Here is a 12,296-nt window from a genome sequence, read left to right as displayed (position 1 = left end):
TGGCTTGCCGTTGGCTCATTACCAACAGCCACGTTCAAGGAAACTCCTCTTTGCTATGTGATAATACACTCTATCGCTGCATGACTAATGCTACCTGCCTATTTTCTACTCTTAAAAGAAAAAAAAATAGACACACATCTATAACAGCCAACGTACAGCTTCCATGAATACACCCAATAGGCACCATATGTAGTATTAGGTCAGTGAACTGCAAGAGTAATCTCCATGTATGCCATGAACTTCCGAAGTTGTCACTTATCAACAAAAACCTTACTCAATCGCTGATCGGTATGGTATCAAGCTTTCCGACTTGCAAAGCGGTTATCACAGCAGTAGATGCTATGCTATCTATCATATGGCAATGACGTTTTCTCGTAGGCATTGAACAACAGGTTATTTTCCAGTGCCAAGTTCCCTTTTCCTTTTCCGAGACCCGAGCCATAGCTGGGGCACAAGGGCTCATTGGAGAACCCAGCTGGAGGGTTACCATTTTCACATGTGATCAACGTGAACACACCTGACCTCACACCACCCGAAAGTTAGCTTTGGTTAGACTCAGCCTTTCAGTCCTAAAGATGTCGGGATACATTTTCGATTATCCACCTCCTGTTATTATCACAGATGTGGGTAGAACGAAAGTGATCGGGGACGTGGTGGTGATGTGCTTATCCTTTGGGAACTCCTGGTTGTGTTTGGTCACGGATAAACACTGAATGAGCCCGTCTTAGAGGGGCAGTTCATTCAGGTCTTTAAGTATGGTTTAGCCAAGAAAATCGGTACTTGAGTGCACAGATAATGAATTGAACTATATATAGCTTCATTGCTGAGCACGCTGTGCTTGTGAAGGAACTGAGTACAATGGATACAAGAAGTAGCCGAAGGCTGAGTTCTGAATTCAGGCAATACCTTGTAGATCATATTACAAACAGTATAAAAAGGCCAGCAGCCAGACACGCAGTTGCTTTTTTAGAATCAAAAACAGTCTGGCTCGCTGGCTGTTATTGGCTTCTCGGAAACTCAGACTGAGCACTGAACCCTTCCGTATAGCTGCTTCAGGCAGGCCGCTGACTACCATGGCATTCAAGATCGTTGGAAGTATAGGCTTCCGCTGCATACTGAATGATCGCCCCTCCATTCTTGAGTCAGATCTTTTCCTCTCAGCGTCCATTCAGTACCAAGTTTATGTCCTTTAGACAATCGCATAACTGAGGCTCATTTTGAACAACCTAACAGCTGAAACTCAAGATATCGCCTCTCAGCAGTCATCCAACCCATGTTTCGGCTTCATCCATGTAACATGGCCACAAAAAGGGTGGAGAAGATGAGGTGCTGCTTGGAGTTGTTGCCAGTCATAGGAAGCCCCGGGCGTTTGGGGACAAGTGGTACGGAGGTTGATCAGACTTTGCCGGTGAGATACCGTTCAATCTGTTCGCATAGCTTGCTTTCATTGTATGATATTGATTCTAACTCACATGGTCTAGTCAGGGAATGAACTTGGCTACAGGCTTGAAGCCATAATTAAAGCCAAAAACAACCACAGCAAAAAAAAAAAAACGGTGACTCCTTAGAAACCAGTGGCCCAGTCGCAATGGGTGAGAAGTAAATTTAAAAATACGTTGATTTATCCAGAAGATTATACTAACAGAAATTGTCCACAGCTCGTCTGATTCTTACTCCTTGGGGCATTAGCTGGCGTCCGAGGCATGATAGCAGCCACCTTTCGTCACCTTCGTTCCACCCGATGGTTCCGAACCAACTAAGGCTGGATCAAGACCCTGCTTGAAGAGTCGTAGAACAAGCAGTTGCATTGTTTGAAATTCCCGGGCATGTACAAGCTTGGTTAGATAATGCGCTTCATGGTGCATGCAGTCCATGGCATTTTTTGCAATGGCATGTTCACCGCCTATCTTCTTTGGCCGCGCATCTGCCACCGAATCGTGGAATACTTAGAGGAAGAAACTGTTCACGAATACACCCGGTGTATGAGGAGCTTGATAAGAAATTCCCTCGCAAGTGTCCGACCTTGATTCAAGATCCCTGAAAGTTGCAGTCAAGTATTGGCAGATGCCCGAAGGAAGGAGGACAATGAAGGATTTGTTGTTGTACATCAGGATAGGCTCCCCTTATATATCTGATTGCTTGAGCTCCTAACTGATGAGCTTGTTAGGCGGATGAGGCTTCACATCATGGAGTCTACCATACCCTTGGAAATCGTGATCCTAATTGTGACGGGAATTCCTTCATCGAAGGTGGCTAAAGCGAAGGTCATATGCAACTAGCGGCCGTAATACCAACAGGACTGGAGAGGAAGAGGTTGTTGGCAAATAACGTCGAAGAGGCTGTCGTTACAACCGTTGACCTACCCATTGAATTCGCCAATGTCATCAGGGCATGTTACGATAGGAACTTATTAGTCTAAGGGTCGCTGCAACAAGAGTGATGCTGCTTTTTGAAAATGATAGATCTGCTAAATGGTAATTCAGATCATGGGAGAGATCATTGTGTAGAGTAATCCATGTAGAGAATATGCTCACTCTGAAGATGGATATCTCTAGGAGACAATTTTGATTGTATGTTTAATTAGGTTTCACTCTGTTCATATAGTTCACTTTTGCACTATTTTGAACATAACTGTTATCAACTGGCATGCTATCCATCTCTCACCTGTATCCAAGTATTACTGTCACAGCTGCTCAGTGTGGCATTGCAACCTTGCGAAAAGAAGAAAAAAAAGTGTGCTAACTGTACAATACGAATTCACCTCGGTGATCAGGTTATGTTCCCCAGTTATGGTCTCAACAGGAGTTCTAGGTATCATCTGTCTGCCGCAGAATACCTATCCTTATTCTTATTTCTATTCTATTTTTCGACCGGATCCACCCCTGAGGGTGCTAGGTCGTGCCCACGACGACGGCGAGCAATAGCTACTGAACTAACCTATATACAAGTAACGCCGGAGGAAAAGCCTGCACTTAAGGCAAAACCGGTGTAAGCCAAGGGGGGTTGTGTGTCCTGGGTTGAATGGAAGGTTCACACTTGTACGAACCCAGGGATGTGGATTTCCAGCTCCGACTCCGAATCCGAGGAATCGGTGTCGGGGTCGATGCCCCTGTGGGACTGTGGTCGCGTACGGAGGGGGAAGTGGAGGGGTCTCAACGTTGGGGATAAGGCGCCCCGTGGCGGCATCCCAGGCCTGGCCCAGAGCTCGATCTGGGAGGCCCTGGACCTGAATAGTTGAAAAGAGAACCAGAACGCCCTCGGGTCCAGCCTGCTGGCGAGCGGGTTGTTAAAGGCAGCGAGGGGACAGGGGAAGAAGTGACCTCTAGACACTTATTCTGTCGCAGGGGCACTCCTTTAGCGCCCCCCACGGGGGTGGTTCAATCGCACATGGTATTCCGAGAAGTCACCATGGCCCAAAGCCTTCGCTAGCCAGCGGGAGAGACACTGCACGGAGAACCTTTTGAGGAAAGGCTTGGCTGTGTATCCATCCCAAAGGGCTGAGGCAGGCTTGTTAGCCCGCCACCATCCACGCATGTCTGGGGGGGGGGCGAGCCACGCCCTAACGCCTAGGCGTTTAGGCTCCCACAGAATGCCTATCTTACAGAGGACAAGTGATTGGCTGGTAGCTGCCACTTGCCTGGGCGGTTAGAATGTTTCAGGCACGGTGCCACATCGCCAAGGGTTTGGATCTTCACACCTGAGCTTTTTGTTGTCTCGGCCTGAGTGCAGCATAGGTTAAGTCTTGTGCCTTTCCCTCATCAAAGCATTTACCTGTTCTCCTGCCGCGAGAACCAGTAATAGAGTGGAAATAAGAAACCCAAACTTTGATCCTACAGGTTGTTTCTCTGTACATAAACCTGGGGCCACAGAATGGAATTCCAAGAGCCTAGCAAAACTTGCAATTTATTGCCTCCGGAGTGCCCCACCCCCCTCATCATTCTCCATAAAAGCCAAAACTGCCAAGGTTAAATAAAGTGTGGAGCTACGGAGGGCCAGCCCCTGGTGTCGCAAACCCCGGTCCAAGCGTCGATCTGACAACTGCGCTCCGCCTTTGCCACACAGATCCTACCATGGGCACACAACTCCCGTCCTAGACGCTCAGTTCACTGCACACGTCTGACGGCGATCGTGGCAATGAGTGCATAAGCGTGCACGTTTCCGCGCTTGGCCATACCATCAACAGTACGAGCGCTCTGCCATCAGGGCAGATGCTCGGGGTTTGGGGTTCAGGAGCTGTGGTGCTCTCCCATGGTGAACAAGAAGTCTCACTAATTTACAAATAATGAGCACTAAGATCAACCTGAAATGTGGCCATAGCCTTATTTTTACCGATCTTGGTGCTTAGTTTTGAAGGGGAACACCGTTTTGTGTTTTCTAACTGCGCATTTCGCAGAGCAGTTTGAGAGGTCCCCATTTTTTTGTCCCGAGGGGCTTGATCCTTGCAATATACCCGACGAGTCAGGTCTCAAGCCATTTCTGTTTCGAGCTTTCCATCCCATTTTGCCTGACGACCACCCTGGTACCCACCTAGACCTGGCAACTCCAGTTTCTCTGACTTCACTCGCGCCTCTTGGCTTTCAGCTCTTCGACTTTTTTCTTCAACCTCTCTTCCAGCTGTCCGCTGAAGTCTACGTATTCGCCCTCGAACATAGAGGAGCTACAGATCGTTCCTTTCCCAACCGGGCGGGTCCCGCTTCTCTTCTACTTCATTCTCTACAGTCATCTCGTCAAACAGCTGAGGCCTGGGGTCATTTTGTCTCCGATACTGAGGAATTCCACATTATCAATTTTAATTCGGTACTTTTCCCTCCAGTCATTCGCGGTTCGGCCTAAGACAAACTAAAAAGAGGAGGAAGCGTGTAACATTTAAAACAATGCTCTGGCAGACAACATCGATCACCGCCCTGCTGGTCGTTGGGGCGCGGGTTGGGATGAGGAGCGTTGTCGCCGAGAGAGTTGGCCATAGCATTCCGCTTCTGGATCGAAGGGTAGAAGAAGAGGGATACGCCAGCATTGGAACACCAAAACAACTGCAAGTAAGGCAAACGACGGATTTCATGAGCACCAATACGCCACTTAGGGCCGATGGTACGATTGACTTAGAAGCCTGGGATCAGGCAGCAAATACGGCTTGCAGAAACGCACTACGAAATTTGAAGGAAGCATCCAACCCTTCTGGCACCTGCGTTTGCTATAACTTGCCGCTTCTTAATAACAACACAGGGACATTCGAGGCAGACTTGAGGCTGTTTCAATTGAGTGAACCGACAGGAATCTTTGCTGGCATCCCGCAGGATCAAATCGAGGTCTCTCTTACGTACAACGGCGCATCCGTCACCGAAGTCAAGCAAACGTCTAAAGCCCAAGACACAGTCTTGCCAGCGGCAGCGCTTTTTGCTCGGCAGGATGCCAACAATGATGACCTTAAGTTGCTTCAGTCATATCTCTTCATTGGCCAAGTCGACCAGGACAAGATGTCTAACCCAATGTCAGAGTAAGCATCTTCCACTACTTGATCGATCTCGTTCCGCCGCTAACGTTTGCCTGTCAGAGCACAACTTCAAGCGCTGATTATGCCAATTGTCACACTTAAGGCTGTGGATGCCAATGGACAGACCGTCAGCACGAACGTTTCATCCAACGAAGCTGCCTTCGTCACCGGTGTTTTCTCGCAGCAGACCTTCATGAGTAACTTCACCATGGCTCAACTCTCACAGCAAGCCGATCTCGAAGGACTCAAGAACGGTACCATTCCGTTTGTTCTGCCGGGAGTACAAATTCTTCTCTTTCCCATCGGACTGATTATCACGAGTATTTGGCTTGCAATCGGGCTAGCTGCATACGGCTTCGGTACTTACGAGCGGTATAAGTTCCGGGAGGCCTACCGGCGGCGCATAGCGATTGTGGAAAAGGGCGGTGTTCCTCGGCTGTGAACCAATCTAGCAACGGAGGACGTGATGTGCGTTGCTTCTTTGTCTTCCAACCATTGCCAAACACCTGTATCTTTTTTGGTGTAATTTCAGCCTTTTATCTCGTTTATGATGGCATGTGTTGCATTTAGCTACTTGCTGGTGTTCCAAGACGGCTACAAGTCCGGCTGCATGGGGGGCACACCCTTTCTTACCCATAGGACAAACTTAAGGATATATTAATGACGCATGTAGATGCCAGTTCTAAACAGTCTTGAATAGTTCCGTCTACCTGAGGTCAACTCGAAAACACCTACGCAGTTGACCAAGCGATAAATGTTTTGGATGCTATCACCCTTGTAAAGCTACACTTACTGCAAAGCTGGAAACTGGCAGGTAAGTTATTTTTTGAGATATTGCTAACAAAGTACCTAAGTTTCCTCGAAGTTTTCCTTGTTCCATAATGTTGCAGTCATTACACCTCCAAGAATGCTTGTGTCAGTTTAGCAAGCATTTGGTCCTGAACAAGACCACTGACCCCTAGAAATAACCGCCCACTTGGTCAAGTGTTCATTCAACGCTGTCACGTACCTATGCCAGGATCAATGTCGCCACTCTAGGACCATTCTCCCGAGCTTCCGAGTGTTGCCCACCAATCTCTCGACTTCACCGCGTCTGCTTTGAGGATCTTGTTGTCACGACTCCCAGAACCCATCCTCCACTTGAAGTGTAGCTTATGCCAAAATTGACCAGGTTCAGATGCGTCCGATTTTCTTTGGTTAGCCGACAAGAGCTTTTGTCATCATATCCGTTGTTCTTCTGTTGACCGGCAAGCTCAGTTACGCCCTCACTTCCAGAGGATTACTACCTGCCTGACTGGTTGTCTGTTGCACGCTGTGGGGCCATTTCGTCATCTTGCGCTCTGGCGTTTGCCTAGAACTTTCAACTACCCGAGACAGCACGCTCTAGACCGCTTGATGGTGCTAGAAAATACCCTCGAATTATAAAACGAGATCACCATGACCTCTGGCCGAACGGGACCAAGTTCACCAGGGTCATTATTCCCGAGACTTTCGCCTATCCACCTCATCTAATCTAACCCTCTCTATCTCCTTATTTATTGTGTTCCCCCTTCCCCCGGGAAGATCAAAAAGATGACGTCCTTACCAGATATTTGCGGGCTCGTTTCCCAGATGCAAGAGATTCTAACCCAGATACATTCTACAATTACTTCTCTCGATACTGCTTTCCACGATGCAAAGCTTGATGAACTGGAAAAGCAGCGAGGTGATGCCCTCCAGCAGCTGTCAGCTGCATTCAACGCGGAAACACAGGCTTTGCAGATGAAACGTCGAGCAGAGCGCGAGGCGGTTGCAGAGCGTCGTATTCTGGAAGACGAGGAGCGTGAGCGCAAACGCAAGGAAGAGGATCAACAGCTTGCTTTGCGAGACCTCGAAGAGGACGATGCTAGAGAGGCAAAGCTTAAGTCTGAAGCTCAGCGAATCGAACAAGAAACGGGCGAATTGATGATGAGAGTTGAGGAAGAGGCTCGTGCAGCAGTTACAGAAGGTCGTCAGAGGTTGGAAGCTTTGCAAGAAAAGAGAAGAGTAAGACTTCATATCTTGCCGAGCCTTTCGACTATTGTGGATGCTTATGATATCTGTTGCTTATAGGAACTGAATCGTCTCATTGAGGAACATCTAGAAAAGTCATTGCCTACGCTACCGATTACTCCTCTCCGCTCAAGGAGGGCCTTGCAAACTGACACGGCATCCCTCCTACGTTTCAGACAACCGGACTCGGTGAAGCCCGATGGGGTTACTGGGGCTTCTCAATACTCTCATATCCGTCCCGACGGCAAGAGAGCTTCCAGTCCGAGTCAACCTGGTCTGTGGAAACCGTCGCGGCTTTCTTCATCCTTTGGACCGACCGGCTCTCATAATGACAGCATCCCAAAGGGGATGTGGACTTCGAAGCAATCCTCGTTCACTGGAAATAAACTTTCCGAGCAGGAGTCGGATTACCGGCCATCAATAGATTCTGCAGGGACAACCGGCATCCCACAATCAGAAGAGCCTTCACCATCAATTGAATCCCCTGCTTCCAAGGAAGCTGTGATACTTGATATGCATCGCTTCCACGAGGAAAGCAAGAATTCGGAGCCGCCAGCTGGCAACAGCCGGAAAACCTCGGACTTTTTTACGCCACAAGCGGCAATTCGCAGTGAGACTTCTAGAGAAACAATACTTGCCGATGTTACTTTGGGTTCTGATTCATCCACAACCTCGGGACAAGTGCCATCGGATAGTGATAGGAGCCTTCAAGGTATTGATCTGGTCCCGAACCAATCAGCGACCAGGATAAGCCTAGAGTATGGGGACACCATACCTGAGATAACCAATGGCCACAGTCTTCCAGTTTCCAGATTAAAGGGGGAGCACGGATTTTTCGCCGTTAATCAGGAGGACATCAGCTCTTCCTCCTGGCATGTGAGCACAGAAGTTGTATCGGAGCCTGAAATAACGGATGCCTCTACCAAGGCCAAAGAAGGTTCACCAGAGCCGGCTTCTCAACAAATCGAAACCTCCAGCGAAGGATTGTATGAATCAGTGACCTCTCCTGCACCCCCAGATGATGAGAGAAGTGAATCTCGAGCTCATCTTACCTCTGACGGGCCAAATGACAATAACGGACACCATGACGAGCCTGTTCCCTATGATGAAATCGCTCCTAGCAACCAGGTTCTTTCACAGTCTCTTAGGGACGCGAATTCTGCAGCCTATTATACTCCAGGGGATTTTCCATTACCCTCAACGAATTGCTCCAAAGACATAGATGGTCAGATGAGTCAGGATCATCGTGCGGATAAAGATTACACCGGGGAAGAGGACGTAAAACTGGCGGTGAATGAGGGGCTTGACCGCGTGTTAGCAGGCTCTGAAGCAGGCCCGTCAATTCTAGCTGAGTCAAGCCTCCATTTGCCACAGGTTTCTGGTGAAATTGCGCTTCAGCTTTCGCCTAAAGAGACTAGGAGTAATGAACTGGATGTGGTGAACGAAAATGACAATCCTGAGCTCCCTGCAGAATGGAAGGAAGATTCTGGCGCGAGAAACTTGTCACCAGGAGTTGACATCCACATGCTCGGAAAAGAAACCCAGAACCGTTCCGCGGGAAAGAGTGTAGTGGCTGTCGAATCGGATAATTTGTCACCGAGAACCGGCGATGTTGACCCCACCACAAACCCTGACGACGCGGAGAATAGAGTAGAGAGTCTTATCACAATGTTGGAAACACTTCGCAAGTTTCGGGAACCTTCTATCAACCGGCAATTGATGAACTCCGAGGCTCCTGCTGGTGACGATGAGCAGTCCCACAGAACGGATAAACTGGAAGGTCCAGACCCTCTTCCAGAACCTCACACAGAACCAAGTCTGAACCCCAGGAGTAAAAATGAAGGAAAGCGCAAGTCCCAAGACTCAGAATACGATCCATTCCGGCCAGAAAGGTACCGGATGCCAAGGTTTGCTAGGTCAGGAAGCAGCAGTGATAACGATTCCCAACGATTCGTTACACCCCTTACATCTCAGACATTTCCGAGAAAGCCACAGGCTGGACCATCAAACTACTTTGTCACAACCCACTCAGAAGAGCCTCAGGCTGAGCAAGCTACCTCTGAGATCGATGAATTGAGGGATCAGCACACTGTTACAAATCATGGAGAAGATTTTCTGTTCGACGACGATGAGAGGAGTGAAGATAATGCTTCTCCGCAATCTCGTATAGACATAGATCCTTCTGATCCTTCTGCTCAGAAACCCACATCCAGCGATCGTCTCCAAAAAACTCAAGGAATTGACGATGCCTATCTGGAGTCTCCAGAGAGTTCTGCTAATGCTATGAGTGAAAATGGCTGGGAAGAAGAGGTTACTAACTATTATGGCGAAGATGCGAAGGAAGTGAGGAGCCCACCAGTGCAACAGTTAGAACAATCTATCGCTTTTTCAACAATATCAAATCCTTGTTCGACTAATGATCAAGAAATACCGGCCACCACGAACAATCCGGCCTCGAACAACCTTGTCAACAACAGACCGCAAACCCCGGCAGAACGTGAGTCCCCAGTCTCTTCAGAGTTCACGACCCCTGAAGCCCGGATTAGTAAGGATAATCCAGCGCCTTTGTGGTATGGAGATGATGGCTGGACATCTCCACAGTCTCGAGGCACCCAGGAAACCAAGACATCGTCACCTCCTTCTCAAGTCCATGTCACCTTTCATAACGAAAGGGCTGAGCTTCACCATCAGAGAGGTGGCTCTTTGAGTCACGATTCCCTGTCACAGCGACCACCTCTGCTTCCTAGCCATCATGGGTTGACGAAACGGTCTGAAGATTGGAAGTCATTAAATTCAACTGAACAACTGATCAAGGAAAACGAGTGTATCCACTGCGCGGACCATGAGAACCATGCTGGAGAACACAACACATCAGGTGGGCTGTTCAAGCGAATGCGCAGCATCTTTGAGCAGCAACGTACAAATATGAGTTTTGCAACTCATCAGTCAGCCATGACGGATCCAATCCACTCACCCTCTAATGCCGGATCATGGCTCTCAGACCGGTTCCACCATCATGGTCAAGCTAAAGAACTTCCCATGCGAAAGCAGTCACATGATACATTGTTAATCGACAGTGGGCTTGCGTCAAAAGTATTGGGAGATTTCGAGCTTGCCGATGGTAAGGACATCACACATACGGCTAGTGAACATCCTCATCAGTGACCACACTCGGGAATAGTGAGGCTTAGAGCAGAGGATGACAACTCAACACAATGGTTTGTTCTCGAGAATGGATTTGACCGAGTCAAGGTACTGTCTAAATTGAACAATGCTTATATTAAAAGCGGTGACCGCGAGGGGAAGTCATTAAAAGTTGGGGATGATCATCTGCAAGGCACATGTGATCTCACAAAAAATGAGCACATCATGCACACCTCCAGAGCGTTCTCCAGTATAAAGCCAATCGTTGGTGAAGGGTCCAACAGTTCTCGAACGCCTAATGCTACTGATGCTAACGGCGAATTTCGACTTGCATGGCAGTGGGTTGAGGGCTGGAGAGCACGTCTCCGAAAGGCTAGAGACTTCATTGTCACCCCACGCTACATGTAAGACGCGAACTTCTATCAATATAAAAAGCTCTTATAAACAAATGTCAACCGTCGCTCCGGCAGATATGGACAGCGCCACGACTAAAATCCTCCTAATCCCCGAAAAAGAAAAAAAAGGCACAGTAACGGAAACAGTCCCGACCAGGTCATCATAATGCGGTCGATGATGCGATCCAAGTAAAACTAGGTACGTGTCCGAGAGAAACAGTGCGGTCGGGCTTGTATTTTGACATTGAATGTAAACGCATCTTTTTCGTGGTAATTTCCATCACATCCAACCGGTTAGAATGCCCAGATTTGCCGTCACTTTTTCGACAAATCTTGCTAAGTCGGCATATATGTAGCAGATTTCTGCCAAGCTAATCCCACTCGACCCTTCTTTAAAGGCGTGGCTGTTAGCTACTGTATATACCATGAAAAAAAATGCAGAAACCCAGGAAGAAGGAATAGTGTCAACATTGCAATGTCCAATTACACCTGTCATCCAATATTTAGTTAAGCCAGCACTGCAAGGTATTTCAGGTGTGGACTAGTACCCCGCAAGCATATATTTAATCCATTCCCCTCACTATTATACCAGCCAGCTACGATACTGACGGTCTTCTGACCATTTTATCCTGTGATTCCCCCCATCGACAGGACTGAGGCTTCCCTGTCATCACTGCACCACAATGAGAATCTTCAGTCATGTCGCTCTCGCACTGGGCCTCATTGGTGCCAGTACAATTGTAAGTTCCGTTTTTTTTTTTTGAGTTAATGAACCCGCAGGCCCTTGAAGCGGGCTCAAGCCGCACTAAGTTGAGTCACTGATTTCGGGCCCAACCCCTCAAATGTCAAGATGTATATCTACGTACCCAATAGGCTGGCCGAAAAGCCAGCAAGGTGTTTGCAACAGGCAGCTCATCTGGCGGCATGATGACCATAAGTACCAATCACCTTGACATCTTTGAGCTAGTGCTTACCCAAGTCTCCAACTACAGAATGTGATGGTACCAAAATACCCAGAGTTGTTCGCTGCAGGAATTGTCGACTCCGGCACTTTAGCTGGCTCTTTTTATAGCCAATTTGGTGGTATCAATCAGTGGAACAGCTACTGTGCGAACGGGTAGACCCGTAGTACACCGGAAGTTTGGGCAAAGGTAAGATCAGGAACTCGAATCTGCACCCCACACTAAGTTTCAACATCCAATGCTGACGCACTCTACAGATGGTCTTCGATATTA

The 12,296-nt window shown here is 48.2% G+C and overlaps 2 protein-coding genes across 2 annotated transcripts; both read left to right on the top strand.

Moving 5' to 3' along the window:
* Positions 1 to 4,874: 4,874 nt before the first annotated feature.
* CTHT_0031750 (uncharacterized protein) lies at positions 4,875 to 5,933 on the top strand (the record flags this gene model as incomplete). The annotated part of the gene is made up of 2 exons (XM_006693553.1): positions 4,875 to 5,494; positions 5,552 to 5,933. The coding sequence occupies 2 exons, from the start codon at positions 4,875 to 4,877 to the stop codon at positions 5,931 to 5,933; spliced, it is 1,002 nt and encodes a 333-aa protein (XP_006693616.1).
* Positions 5,934 to 7,063: 1,130 nt separating this feature from the next.
* CTHT_0031740 (uncharacterized protein) lies at positions 7,064 to 10,229 on the top strand (the record flags this gene model as incomplete). The annotated part of the gene is made up of 4 exons (XM_006693552.1): positions 7,064 to 7,516; positions 7,583 to 9,888; positions 9,948 to 10,019; positions 10,124 to 10,229. The coding sequence occupies 4 exons, from the start codon at positions 7,064 to 7,066 to the stop codon at positions 10,227 to 10,229; spliced, it is 2,937 nt and encodes a 978-aa protein (XP_006693615.1).
* Between the last annotated feature and the right edge of the window lie 2,067 nt (positions 10,230 to 12,296).

The sequence above is a fragment of the Thermochaetoides thermophila genome (genome assembly GCF_000221225.1).
Source record: "Thermochaetoides thermophila DSM 1495 unplaced genomic scaffold scf7180000011816, whole genome shotgun sequence".
In the NCBI taxonomy this organism is placed as follows: domain Eukaryota; kingdom Fungi; phylum Ascomycota; class Sordariomycetes; order Sordariales; family Chaetomiaceae; genus Thermochaetoides; species Thermochaetoides thermophila.
The sequence above is the reverse complement of the archived record's forward strand: the minus strand, read 5'-3'. Positions and strand labels throughout refer to the sequence as shown.